The sequence below is a fragment of the Vipera berus genome (genome assembly GCF_964194415.1).
Source record: "Vipera berus genome assembly, chromosome: 2".
NCBI classification, from domain to species: Eukaryota; Metazoa; Chordata; class Lepidosauria; order Squamata; family Viperidae; genus Vipera; species Vipera berus.
In genome coordinates this window covers 176,390,089-176,405,074 of record NC_138203.1, presented here as the reverse complement: position 1 = coordinate 176,405,074, position 14,986 = coordinate 176,390,089, and the positions used below count along the sequence as shown (strand labels likewise).

The following is a 14,986-nucleotide window of genomic DNA, read 5'->3' as shown; positions in this document are numbered from 1 at the left end:
ATTTGCAACTTTCCCATAAGCAAAGTCAATGGGGAAGCCAGCAGGAAATCAGAAGTTACAGTCACGTGACATCCTCATTTAATGACCAATGGTGTTCCACTTAATCATGGCAATGGGAAGTGCTGCAACGTTCACTGATAAGCAGTGTAGTCACATGATTTTGTGTTTCAGGACTGCGTATCTTGGCAATGGAAATTTTGGCCCAATTACCAACATTAAATAGGGACTATCTATGCTTTTTAAAATACCGTATACTTTAAAAAATAACTTATGCCCATCCTTACTGCCATTCTCCACCATTTAACTACATAGCAATCTGATGGTACAGAGGCACCAATGTTCCCTGGCAGAATGAGTATCACAGCAGAAGCATACAGCAAAACTAGGAAAAACAGCTGTTTTGATGCAGAGATATTCTAGCAAATATCTCAAAATCTTAGAAGCCATTGTAAAAACTATGGATTTCTCTCCCTCTCTGCTGTGCGTGAAATATATTAAGAGTGCAGTTAAAAGAAAATCAATACAAACCTTATTCATCTATAGAAGTTTTTCCCCAAAATTCAATCTTAGTTTAAAAATAGAACTGTCCACGCTTTTAAATGAAAATGTTCTCTACTATAGAACAAATAACAAGTTTAAATCCAAAGACCACTTACGAAGAACTATACTTCAAATACTGATATTTTGTGAAGAACAACTGAAAGTATAAAAAATGGAAATCTGTAAATGTGCCTCTTTATGTGAGAATATGAAAACTAACTCTCTAATGCTATATTTCCTTACATGAAGTGATTAATAATAGAACAAGGAAATAAGGCCAAGCTGAAATTTACTGAATTCAGAAACTCTTCGTTTTTGTTAAATAGATGTAAGATTAGACCAGTGCTTTCCAAACCTTATTTATTTTATTTTATTTTTTATTTAATTCCATTTATATCCTGCCCTTCTCCGAAGACTCAGGGCGGCTTACAAGCTTAGCAGTAGCCTTCATTCTATGTATATGCCTGCTTATTAGGGCTTTCACACCCCTCCCAAGCGGCATTATTACAAAGTCAGCTTAATTGCCCCCAACAATCTGGGTCCTCATTTTACCTACCTCGGAAGGATGGAAGGCTGAGTCAACCTTGAGCCTGGTGGGATGCGAACCTGCACTAATTGCAGGCAGCTGGTGTTACTTAAGGAGGCATTAGCCCACTGCTCCACCAAGGCTTTTCCTTCATTACTCAAAACTGATACTTTGAAAGTCCTTTTTACCGTAAAACACTTTTAAGTTAATTTAAATGTCCCTGTTGTGATCGGGTAATGGGTTTGTGTGTCACTGTTGGAAGATAAACCGCTTCTACTAAATTTTGGGTAACTTATCAATATTTGGAAAGCACTGTATTAGGCTGCAGAACTTTAAAAAAAAGATTGAAAAATCAAAATAGAAAAATATATATATACATGTAATAAAAACAGTTCCATAAAAGAAAAGAAAAAAGACCTACCTGTAAGTTTAATTTTGGTCAAACGAGCCAAAATGTTAGGCAAAGTATCCCAATTTAATTTCATTTCTTTCCAATCTTTTTCTTCTTTCAATGCTGATTCTTCTACAGTTTTTGCAACAGTAGTAACTGCTGTGAAATTCGGTCTTTCTTCATGCATCACTGGTTTCTCTGAGAAGGGAGGCAGAAGAGGTGAAACTGATTTCACCTCATGGACAACCACTGTCTCTTCGTTTGAATGCTGTCCTTCCAGGCAAGGTGGTACAGTTGATTCTGGCTTCAGCTTCGCTTGCTGGAAAAGTGTTTTCTTGTGCTGCATTGCATACTGGAAAAGAAAAAACACTTTTTTTCTTCTAAAACAGCCATTTTAACATATTTAGGTTTCTTTAAATCATATGGTCGTTTTCACTTCCTAGGTGCTTCTGAAAAAGTCCCACTGTATTGACTGAATTTATGTATGATAATTTCATGGAAACTTTTTTCTCCCCCAGTAACACATCCAGGGATACTTCTTTATCTTACAGCTATTTTATATTTTAAAAACACTAATACGAGATTATTACTAAGATTATCTTAAATTCTAGTTGAATGTTTCAACTTTAATACTCTGTGAATCATTAAGTATTATCCATTTGGCTTACAGAAATACACACACAAAAAATAAAAGATGTACCCGTTTTTCTAGCTACATTCTATCAACCACACATAAATGCTATCTAAAATAAATTACAGTTTTTCCTTGCTATACAAATGCTATCCATGGATGATGTGACTAAAATATATCCCAAGAGCAGCAACAGTTTAATTCTATCCCAGTGTTACCTTTTTCTCTCTTTGGGATATATAACATATGTATCTTCATCTGCATTTGTAAATTCCAAATACTGAAGTGCCATCATATCCAAGTGGATATGAGAGTAAAGAAAATGTGCTGGCAGACACAGAAAGAAGAGGACAACCAGCAGCAAAGTGGATGTTGATGGGCAAAATGTTGAAAGGCTTAAAAGACCAGATGGTTTATCTATGTGGTTGCTAAGAGCTAACAATGACATGATGGCTCATAATCAATTAATCAATCCAGAAACTGTACAGTTGTAATCAATCCAGCTTTTGAGGTGGTATGCAGTGTTATATAAGCTTACTTTTCGCCTGAAGAAATTCAGCTGTTGAAACGTAACTCCCTTTACTTTGATGACTCTAAAGAAACATGCAAACTTGCATGGCATCTGTTGCATGATGGTTTTTCTTGGGTGTGCTGCAAAAATTTTCCTGCAAAAGAGAATTCCTCTTTAAAAAGCATTTACAATAAATATTACAGCAAACTATGGGTGTGTGCTCCAAACGTAATACAGGGGAAGTTCTGCCAAGCCATCCTATCAGCAAAACAAAATTCAAAACGTTGCTGTTCTCAGTTGCCCAAATAAAGTCTGCAGGGATCCCAGTGCAAGAAAGGTAACACTGGTTACCTTCTCCCAGGAAGCTATTCTGAAGACAGTTTATGTCACCAGTCTACATGCTTCCCTGTATCCATTCATCACAGGCCATTTACTTATTTAATAACATTGGTATATTGTTTCTTTGAAGTGCTATTCCCAGCAGTTTACCTAAAATAAAATACAAATAAAAACTATAAAATAAAATACAAATTAAAAACACACTAAATGAAAAATATCCACTAGAAACCTTTTACCCATAGTACCTAATCTCACTGGCAACCATTATAGTCCAGATGCTCTCTTAAATAATACTGATTTCATAGTTTTATCAAATAGGAGCAAACTAGGAACCAAGCTAACCTTGCACTGATCTTCCCAGTGTTTTCTCTTCCCACCTCCTTCTGCCTCCTCTCCACTGGACCGAGATGCCCTACGCACAGTCACTCATGTGCTCATGACCTCCCGTTTAGACTACTGCAACGCTCTCTACATGGGGCTGCCCTTGAGGACCACTCGGAGGCTTCAACTGGTGCAAAATGCAGCCGCGCGAGTTGTGATGGGAGTTTCCCGTTACTCCCATGTAACACCTCTGCTCCGCGAGCTGCATTGGCTTCCAGTTGCCCTCCGGGTGAGATTCAAGGTGCTGGTGATGACCTATAAAGCCCTATATGGCTTGGGTCCAGGATATTTGAGGGAACACCTGCTGCCGGCATCAAGCTCCCTTCGTCCTGTGCGCTCCCACAGGGAGGGTCTTCTCAGGGTGCCGCTGGTCAAAGAATGCCGGCGGATGACACCCAGGGGGAGGGCCTTCTCTGTGGGGGCGCCTGCCCTCTGGAACCAGCTGCCTGCGGAGCTTAGGACTGCCCCCGACCTTCGATCATTCCGCCGAGACCTGAAGACCTGGCTCTTCGAGCTTTCCGGCTCAGGCTGAGTTTTAATTGGGGTTTTAACTGGGGTTTTACATGTTGCAGGGACTTAGTTTAATCTTTTTTAAATTGGTCTTAATTTTTGTATTAATGTTTTAAAAATTATACCCTGTAAACCGCCCTGAGTCCTTCGGGAAAGGGCGGTATATAAATTCAATAAAATAATAAATAAATAAATAAATAAATTGTTAGGACCAGTGTTCCAATGCATTATATCCCACCAGCCTACCTTCCCCTGATCTTTTCTCTTTTCTTAGCTGCCACTGACTCCATCCTAGGGTGGCATTTTCTAGTGTCCTGCCTACCAGTATATTTCCCTCCCTTTTTTTCCTCAGTTGTCACTGCCAATATTTTTAGGGGTTTCTCCATTCCTAAACCACAACACTTGTGCAAGAATAGCTATGTTTTAGACCACAGCTGGACTGAAACAGTTTCAATCCATATCCAACCACACACTTTAATTCGGACATAAACCATTTCAAAAATAGTTGTTCCGTGCAGGACATTTTGCATTTCCTAAAACAAAATTATATAGATCTTCAAATTCAATAGCAAGAGGATGCACAAGAGAAATAAGATTTTTAAAAAATGAAATTACATACAATTTGCCAAGTACAAAGGAAAATAATTTAGTATTTATTTTCAAACAATCAAGCTAAATTCTTTTACTAGGCCCATTGGCTACAAAATTGTTTACAATTAGTTAAGCATCAGTAAGATGGAACATTTGCTTAAAAATGCCTCACAAAAGTACTGAACATTAACATCAGGATTGTTTTATTTTATTGTTGAACCAGCTGCAACGTGTTTATTACAGAACTTTAAAATTACTTGCTATGATATAAAGCAACCATAAAACTTCAGCTTTTCAACAATCATAGTAAAAAAGCCATGACAACTAAGCAAAATGTTGAAACAATGTCTTAAGAATCCAAAGTATGTGTCCTGCTCAAACTCATATACCATAGATCTGCTAAATACCCCTAAAAGCCGTTTCATTAATCCGAAACTAAAAAATTCCTTTTAATAACTATTTTATATCAATAAAAAAGAATATTTGTAGCTCAGGGTTGAAATGGGTGTGTGTGTGTGTGTGTGTGTGTGTGTGTGTGTGAACTTGGTGCTCTCTGAGCTGGCTTGTTTTCTTGCAGATGTTTCATTACCCAATCTAGGTAATATCATCAGAAAACAAGCCAGATCATAGAGTACCAAGGACCTCACTATATTTTATATATACATAAAATATGCTTCAGAACTAGTTTGTTATAGTGGTTAAATAACCTGATAGAAAGCTAGAAATGGCGAGTTGTAATTTTATCTTATGCACAAAGCTGGCTGGCTGACTTTGAGCCAGTTACTCTGTCTCAGCTCCAGGAAGTAACCAATGGCAAGCCACTTTTGAAATCTTGCCAAGAAACCTACCAGGACTTATCAATGCTAATGTGAGGTCAAAAACTGACTCAAAAGCATAAAATATGCTTCTACATATGTGTTAATTTTTACATAAGTATTAAAGCACACAAGTCTTTAATGGAACATGTCTCCAGGAAGCAGAGAAGCACATTTTAAAATTAGAAACTATTTTACAGTGAAGGGGAAAAATTAAAACATTTACATTATTAAGTTTTACTTTCACTAATTAGCCCTATGAGATTAAGGAGAAATATTTTGGTGTGTGTGGTGCAAGGAAATGATGAATTAGAAAAAAATGATGATGCTTGACAAGATTGAGGATTGCATGAATATGCAGAAACAAACGGATTGCCAAAAAAAAATCTTTGCAGGAGCTTTGATTTAATGTTAGGACTGATCAAAATGGTTACTATTCGTCCATGCTGTCACCGGGAATCAGAAGTCGATTCAGGATAAGTAACATGAAATGAATCGAAAATCATTCTCTTGTCTTTAATTATGGCTTTAACGCCTCTTATTAGCTAAACTTAACAACCGCCCGCGGATGATCTCAGATTTAAACCTCTGAGCTTTACGGAGTCTTGGAAAGCAAATAAATAAAATAAATTAGACAAGCAGCGTTGAGCTCGACGGGCTGCCTAAAAACACGACCTTGACCTCCAATCACCCTTTGAAACACCCAGAGGAAAAGCAGAAATCTGACTAAGAGAAAAGGATGGGCGGAAGAAGGATCTCCCATCCCCCATTCCAATCCACCGGCTTCTATGGTATAATAAATCCAGGGACGTGCTCTAAAGCGGAAGAAAGCAAGCAAGTCTGAAGCATCGATCTATCTCACACAGTTGTTACCTTGAGCCACCACCACCCCCTCCAACCGCCGCGAAGTGAACAAAACCTACGGTCGGGTGAGGTGTTTCAAAATCTCAGTGCCGGCCGTAACCTGAGGTAAAGCGGATAACGGAGGGACCGGCCCCGGCGCTCTGCCTGCCCTTCATTCCCTTCAACACGACTCTCTGGGCGCCGCCATCTTGGACAAGAGAACGACCTTTCCCGGCTACGGATTTCTTTTTGTTTCCGGTTCATTAGGTGGGACTTCCCGAGAGCGAGCAAGCTCGGGTTGTTAGCCGAAAGGAGCTCGGGAAAGAAATTATTGGCAGGGTTGGCGCCGCCTTCCCTCCCCCTCCTCCCACGTGACATTTTGCCACGCGGTGCTGTGTGAAGACTGGCAGAAGGTTGCTTTGCTGCGGAAGTGGGTTGCTGCTTCTAGTGTTGCAACACGGAACCCCTTTTCATGCTTGCTGTCAGTCTTTTCTTTTTTTTTTATTATGGATATCGAGCCGGCAAAGGTGGTTTCTTTTCCTGCACAGAAGCTCGGTCAGAGATGGAAGCGACTGAGGCTGCATGGCTGACCAGGGCTTTCGCTTGATCGCTTAAGCCAGGGGTAGGCAACCTCGGCTCTTTTATGACTCATGGACTTCAACTCCCAGAATTCCTGAGTCAGCATAGCTGACTCAGGAATTCTGGGAGTTGAAGTCCATGAGTCATAAAAGAGCCGAGGTTGCCTACCCCTGGCTTAAGCTCTTCCAAACTCTCGCACGTCATACTCGGTCCTTATCATTTCTCTTAAGAGCTGGTTTACTTAGGGGTCTTGTGACAAGAGGTCACGTCCGTTTTTTAGGTGATGCTTTTAATCTGGGGTTTTTCAAATTGAAAGTCCAAATGCTTTTAGTTTGGGAGTGTTCAGGTAGAGTGGGAAGGCTTCCTAAAAGTGGAGGGAAGGAAAAGTAAATGACGTGCTTCAACTGAAACTTGTTCAATTAACTCTTCCACAAAATCTTTGCTTTCATGGCTTGCATGAAAAAAAAATCATTTAAAAATAGCCCTAGACCAGGGTTAGGCAACCTTGGCTCTTTTATGACTCGTGGACTTCAACTCCCAGAATTCCTGAGCCAGCTGTGCTGGCTCAGGAATTCTGGGAGTTGAAGTCCACGAGTCATAAAAGAGCCAAGGTTGCCTACCCCTGCCCTAGACGGATTCTAAGCTTCTTTGGGAGGATTGTTAACCAGAATATAAATACATTTCAAATAGAATGAGAAATATGTTTAGTCTAAGCTATTTTTCTTTGCTGGGGAAGGAAATGCATTTTTACACAATTCAGGACTTTAATTGTGGAGTTGATGCCCAAATAATAGGCTACATACTTATTAAGAAAATAAATTTAGTTGTAGGTCAAATGTACCAGTCACAATAAAAAAAAATACACACTGTAAGTTTTTCCATTTGCTTAGAAAATTCTTGGCATAGACCACTGAGTGGTCTGTGTTTAAACAAATCAATGCTGTTTTATGTATGTCTGCAGAAATAGCTACTCACACATTTTTATTGTGCCACCTTTGGCTGCCTTCGTGTTCCTACTGTGGGATAAAAGAGGGGCAAAGAGAATTTTCCAAAATTCCTGTATCTAGTACTTAATGCTTTTCCTTGGCAGACCTGGAATGACTAATAGCTTAATTTTAATTCTGAGGTGTATAGCCTTTGATTAGTTATATATATTTCAATTGCATATGCTGACTTTTATTTTACAAATTGCTTTTTTATTTGTATTGTTTAACTTCATTTGCATTTTGGTGCCTAAGTCAGCATAAACATTCACAAGTGTTGAATATTATTTGCTTTTATAGCAAATAGTCTTGGTGCAGCATACCTGAAGAAATCTTTCCTCCCATCCTAGTTTTCCATTGATTTGTTCAAAGAAATCCCTTTTCCTGGCCCCAAAAGAAGGTTTCTGTCCCTAACCAAATTATTCTTTATCTTATGCTATCTCTGAATAGTTTATATTCAGTTTGAAACAATACATAATGTAATACAACTTCCATCTCTGTACCAAGGAACATAATATACTGTACTACACAAAGATCCCACTGCAAGGCAGGACAATAATACTGCATATCAAGGCCAAGATTTGACAGAATAGCCAATTAGATTGCTTTCCTGAATTGCAACAGTATGTCACTTGATCTCCATCTTATTTTGCTGCAACCTGGTTTTTGACCAGCATTTGGCTTGCTACAATGATCATTTTAAGGTGAAGAATTTTGAAATGATTTTATTTGCGAAGCTTATTTTTTTTTAATTTGGTTGGATTTTTAAATGTAAATTTAGTGACATTGTATCTGTGTAAAAAGTGCTGAAAGCTGTTATCCATAACCAAAACCTCAAGCTTATTCATATATCTTATATCCTTTATAAAGTACTTGTGTAATTTGTGTATATTTGATTTGTTTTGGAAGCTAGATCCTCTATTTTACCACAAGCTTGATCTTGAGCCATCTGTTCCAAATAAGATCCTCAGTTAAACAAATTCAAATTTGATTTCTTTCTTTTAATGTACAAAAAAAGGAAAGGCATAAATAAATAGGAAATATTTCCATTTTTAAATGCAATGTTAAATCATGACCACATGGAATTATATTGCAGTCTTTCCATGAGTCTGTATACAGTACCATGAATCAAAGATTGCAAACTGTACAACTATAAATCATAAAAGAGCAGTCATATATGCTACATCCCATTCTTGAGAAATGCATATATCTTCATATAATGAAGTATATTCCTGTAAGAGATGACCGGACTAAGCCTGGGTGGGGGATCAAATGTGTCATCGTTTTGGAGTCCCTTTGTGCCCATAAGAGATCTAAGTCCAGTCCTCCTTGAATTCCCTTGATCCTTATCTACCACCAATTTGCCTTGACCACTAGGAGTTCAAATTCTTGTCTAGAGGCAGCAGGGAATAAATTTGTACTCGTTTTGGACCTAACTGTGGCTCCTGATTTCTAGCTTCTGACAATTCCAAATTTTTGTTATGCAATTCAGAATCACATTCACTGTTGCCAAAATATTAATTAAACCAAACCAATACATTAATGGGACAAAATATATTTGCAAATATACTGTCCTTTTCACAATTCCAGCAAAATTAATTTGATAGCCCAATTTTTAAAAACACGCTGTGAGATGTCCAATAAAGATTTAAAAAAATAGGTAAGGCATCATTAATGAGCTGCATGTGATACATTGTAATTATTTCTACAAATTTAATAGTGTCTAAGCAGCTTCATCATCATTTACAATAAGAATAACTTTGCTCACTAATCTTTTGACTTATCATTATAGATTCCACGAAACAAACTGCTGATTTATTACAGTCATTATATATTTACTGCATCCTTAATAGTTGAAATAATACTAATGTAGTTGCTGTTTCAGTCCAGAGGGCAATAATTTACCATTTATTTCTTCTTATTCGCAGAATGCAATTCATTATTATTCTATATCAGGAAACAGCTTCGGTTTAGCAACTTTTAACTAATTCTGGGTATTTTACATTATAAAGTTCCTTAATTTTACTTTTCAACATTTTTTTTATTTTTCCCCCCAAAGAAGTAACAGTAATATGTCTATTAATATATGTTTTAAAAGGATTTCAGGCAGTCATTGAATTCTTGGAGCAGCAGTCCCCACCTGTTATGGCTTGGTGGCCCGATTGGCGGGGGGAGAGAGGGGAACCAGTATGCACCCACTAGTAGTGGGACAAAAATATGCTTGCGCAAGTTGAACTGTGTGCAATGGTCAGCCGCTCTCATGGGCAGGTTCTGAATGGGCCACAGGCCGGTAGTGGGTTGCAGCCAGTGGTTGGGGACCCCTGTCTTAGTGTCTGTTATATTTTGAAAATGATCAAATTCTTGTTTGATGTGTGTTATAAGATGTTTTATCAAGTAATTCATTTGAATACTCACTGAAAAAAAGGATGATTTTCCTTTATAGTCACTGAGGTTACTAGAGCATGATTGGATATTGTAGAACCTATCTGTCTGAATGACAAAAAATTGAAATACTAAAATAATAGTCAAGTGAGAAACAAGTCTGATACAGTTTTGGGGGGAAAAGTATATTTTTCTTGCAAGAAATTTAAAAGTCATTTAAAAGAGCCCTGGTGGTGCAGTGGTTGGAATGCAGTACTACAGGCTACTTCTGCTGACTATCGGCTTCCAGCAGTTTGGCAGTTCAAGTCTCACCAGCTCAAGGTTGACTCAACCGTCCGTCCTTTCGAGATCGGTAAAATGAGGACCTAGATTGCTGGGGGCAATATGCTGACTCTGTAAACCCCTTAGAGAGGGCTGTACGTAAAGCACTGTGAAGCAGTAAATAAGTCTTAAGTGTTATTGCTATTGCTATATTTCTGGTGTTATTTATCATTAGATGAAATGAAACATCTGCAAGTAACAACCAAGCTCAAAGACCACTAAGTACTCTTTAAGTTGTCATGTATCTATCAAATTAAATTTCAACATAAAACTTTTAATACTTACTATGAACAATAATTATATTTAGCTGGAACAACATTAAGAAGATACAAGGACTGAAAATTGGAATAAACTCCCAGTCATATTTATATGATGTTCAACTAAATTAAATGATACTCAAAATAATATGTACGTATAGTCCTTGGTAGGGCTATAATTATAAATACAAAACAGTAAATCATGAACAAAGAATATTCTGGATCACTTATTTCTTGTTCTACTACACATTTTAAGATTTGATAGTAAAAAACTTTCCATTTCAATTTCCCATTGATACATATTTGGTCCAACCCTCTTCTAGATAAAATACCTTTCTTGTGTGGAAGGATATTTTTTTTACATACCCACTTTAGTAAGTCATCTATCTCCTTAGAGGCATATCTGAAGACTTTTACATTCCAGAAAACAGCTAAAGATAATATAAGTTTTAAAAATACCAACCAAATTTACTAGATAATCCCTACAGTATTTCAGTGCCAGATTAATGTGCATAGAACTGAGCTTTTATAGTACGTGAAACATCCAAACTTGCATATTTTTTCCACTTCATTATCAAATCTAAGCTACATACATGATTTTTATCATGTTTTGAAATTCTAAACCCCCTCACCCAAATTATATTCTGGAATTACACATTAATACATGAACATTCAGTTTCTTAGGAACAAATGCCCTCAGATAATAAATACCGTATTGCCAGGCAAATAAAAGTGACCCCACAGACTGAAGGTAATAATATCTTGCTTATTTAATACCATGGGATTTTAATCTTAGTGTATGTTGTGGTTTTGGCCCCTTCCTTTCATAAGTACTTGTAACTTTCCATTCTGTGTGTTTTGTGTGCTTTTACAAATGATATTCATAAGGGCTATGATCTTGTACATAAAACCAGTAGAGGGACAAGGGATAACAGTTTTCCTTGGCATAAAAACCATAAGGAGAGGCCAATTAGATTAACTCAGTGGTCCAATATCCTATTCCTACAATAGTCTGCTAGATTACAGAACAAAACAGATAAATTGCCCTTTCCTGCTGTCTACCTCAGTGTTTCTCAATCTCAGCAACTTTTAAGTTATGTATGCATCAATCTCCAGAATTCCCCAGCCAACTGGTCTAGTTAAAACAGCTTGTATAGTAGAATAAGGTATAATATGAGATGGTTCAGTCAACTCATGGCTGAAGACTGCAGCTGCAAACAAAGAGAACTTATATATAAACTATTATGGTCATGCAGTGTCCTTCATCCTTTGGCTACATTTCTTGTTAGATACTGGCATATTTACACTCTGTTGATTACAGTGATATTAGAAGCTGTTCTGGTATTCACTAAAGAAACTGTGGGTGGAAAGTATTCAGAAGCGCTCTTTCGTTTGCTTAGCCAAATAATCTAGTGTTGGTTTCAGAATTATAGACAAGTTGGAAGCTTGTGTGTTTACCTTCCCTGTGGAGTTTTGAATGGGACTATGGATTTCTCTGCCTTTGTAGTAGAAAGTGGGAAGCAAAATGCTGAGAGCCTTGAATAACCTTTCTCCATTGGACTCTAGCTTACATTCATCACAGTTTAAGTGCTGAAGTAAATCCTTGTTGAGAGGCTGTTTCTTTGCAGTAATAATAAAGATAAGGAACAACACAAGTTCTTTATAGGCCTGTTAAACTTGTGGGCCTCTGAGCCAGTTCCAAACAGCCGGATATGTGAATTCATCAAGTTCTTAATAAACTGCTTATTTTCGTAGCATTTCCCAAACTGCAAATACAGAATGAAGGAGAGGGTGCTAAGGTCACAATACAGTCTATGGCTGATGATCTGCATTTAACGTATTAGATCAGGAGGTTCTCAGCTGGCTTGTGAAAGTTGCTTGATATTTGCTTTGGGAAAGGAAAATATCTACATTTTTCTAAATGTGCTAGTTCTTCAGTTCAAAATGAGGACCCAGATTGTTGGGGGCAATTAAGCTGACTTTGTAATAATGCAGCTTGGGGTGTGTGTGAAAGCCCTAATAAGCAGGCATATACATAGAATGAAGGCTACTGCTAAGTTTGTAAAGCCGCCCTGAGTCTTCGGAGAAGGGCGGGATATAAATGGAATTAAAATAAATTAAAATAAATAAATAAATTGTCAGCAAAGATTTGAATGAGAAATGGATACTTATCCAATACCTGCCTACCTGCCACTTATGAGCTGAAGTTGCCAAATACTTTTGGTTGGTGCTTCATGCCTACTTTTTCTTTAAAAGGCTGTAGAGACATCACACTCCTTTCTTCACAAAACTTTTTGTTTGCCTGTGTCTTTTCTGGCCTCAGGAAAGGGGTTGGGGGATCAGAGCTGCAGCAAAAAAGAAAGAAATTACAGTGGTTCCAGCATGGCAGCTATGCAATTAACCCAGTTTTCAATTGCTTTTAATTCCTGAGACAAGAACTTTAAAGGAACAGTGTGGAACAGTTGAAAAAAGGCGGAAGAATCCAGAACGTTTGGGCATGATTTTATTTTGTAATGTCCTGTTTTAATTTGTCATTTAATTAAACTGAATTCTCAAGGAATCCCAACATATCTTTTTCTCCATTCTCATTCTTTAATTTTATGAAATAGTGTGCATGCTATTATTAGTTCTTGGAAGACTACATTGAACTTGTGTGTGTGTGTGTGTGTGTGTGTGTGTGTAATGTATGTATGTATGTAGGTATGTATGTATGTATATATTCTTGTATATATTTTTATACAGCTGTTTGAAATTTTAAAAATAAAAGTTACCTTATGATCTGATTCTAAATAGAATTGATCCTATGTGTATATTGTTCCTTGCATACAGAAAGTAGCCAATATTTGTTGTTTGGTTTTGAATGTAATTTTCATTATAAATGCTACTTTTGAAGGAAATTGTCATAGTTGCACTTTTAAGTATATAAAGGAGTTTAATCCAATTTTGGATATCAGGCACGGTAGTCATAACTTTCTGTAATTTTCATTGTTTCTACACATACAGTATTTATAATCACAGTCCATTTATCAATCCAATTGTCTGTTAAAACATGTTTCTGAAGTTAATGTACCCTACTGATTTAAAATTGGGAAGTTCTGCATAAAATAATTTGCTCACCAATAATTTTGCGATTTTGCTCTAATAGGTTTTATTTGGCTCTTCCTATTTTCTTCCTTTTGTTTTTTAAGGGTGAGGTGTTCGATTGTATCAAAGTGTTAACTCTCTGGGCTCAGGAAAACAGACCTTGATTGTGCAAGGGTGGATTATTCTAAGAAGTCTAGACCTCCCTTGCTTCTTTACCATTTTCTTCTATTCATTGCATGATTCTGTTGAACTATTACATTTTAGTGCTAGCTTTCCAATTAGTTGTCAATAAGAGGGAAAAAAACTCTTTTCAGAACAGTTTCACACCCTTCTGTGGCCAAACCCACATTCTCCATTAATTGTGGATGGAAATTACTTATCAAGATAAGATCCTTGTCTTTATAATTTCCATGTACCGTGTCTGGTTTGAAATTGCAAGACAAATCCTTAGACCAAAGCCTATTAGTAATATTTACAGTCACATCAATAAACAAAAGTATTTGAAGCTCAGTATCTGCAACCAGGGTTCAAATGGCTGACTAGCAAGATGTCATCAGTCCTGGCAAAGGTTAGGATTTTCAGGAAAGTTATCATGGCTTGTATAAAAGTCACTGCTCCACTTAACTGCTCCCTGGTAGAAACTGATAGCGGGGATGTTCTGGCCTTTATTCAGTCATAGTTGTGGCTAGTCAGAAGGGCTGGTTAGAATAAGAACCTGCTTTAAAATAGACGACTAAGTTGTTCCTCTAAGTGCTTTGGTGTCAGAAAAGAAAACCTTTCCAAATGATTCTTAATATTTCACCTTGCTTCTAGGGACCATGGAGTTTGTAACCATCATATGTGCAGGATGCCAAATTACCTTGATGGTCTAGTACAGGGGTAGGCAACCTTGGCTCTTTTATGACTCGTGGACTTCAACTCCCAGAATTCCTGAGCCAGCCATGCTGGCTCAGGAATTCTGGGAGTTGAAGTCCACGAGTCATAAAAGAGCCAAGGTTGCCTACCCCTGGTCTAGTAAAACAGCAATTTACATTGTACAGATGCAAAAGCAAAGTGATTATTGAAAAATCAGATAAGCCTAGTTCCATCTAGTAGTTAAACTTCCTTTTCAAATAACCCAAGCTTGATGCATAAGTTTATTTTTTCCTTAATTTTTGCATGTCCGTTCCTTAAAGACTCCATACTTTCTCTTAAGTATGGTTTTATGAGGTCAAATGGGATGTGTTATTTTAACTCATTTCCTAATTGTTCAAAGATTTTCTTATAGAAAGTGATTATTCCTTTGAGGCTGGCTACTTCTAT

General features: G+C 37.3%; 1 protein-coding gene across 3 annotated transcripts in view; it reads right to left on the bottom strand.

Moving 5' to 3' along the window:
* COX10 (cytochrome c oxidase assembly factor heme A:farnesyltransferase COX10) overlaps positions 1-6,298 on the bottom strand; it is a 124,223-nt gene extending 117,925 nt beyond the window's left edge. Inside the window, exons 1-3 of one of the 3 annotated variants that reach the window (XM_081319637.1) lie at positions 6,159-6,298; positions 2,627-2,753; positions 1,488-1,809 (exon numbers count right to left, since the gene is read on the bottom strand). In XM_081319637.1, coding sequence (XP_081175763.1) covers positions 1,488-1,809; positions 2,627-2,719 — 415 coding nt within the window. In that variant the 5' untranslated portion in view covers positions 2,720-2,753; positions 6,159-6,298. Of the gene's footprint in view, positions 1-1,487; positions 1,810-2,626; positions 2,772-6,108 lie in introns of all 3 variants that reach the window. The other 2 variants (XM_081319639.1, XM_081319638.1) reach the window with 2 other exon arrangements.
* Positions 6,299-14,986: the final 8,688 nt, after the last annotated feature.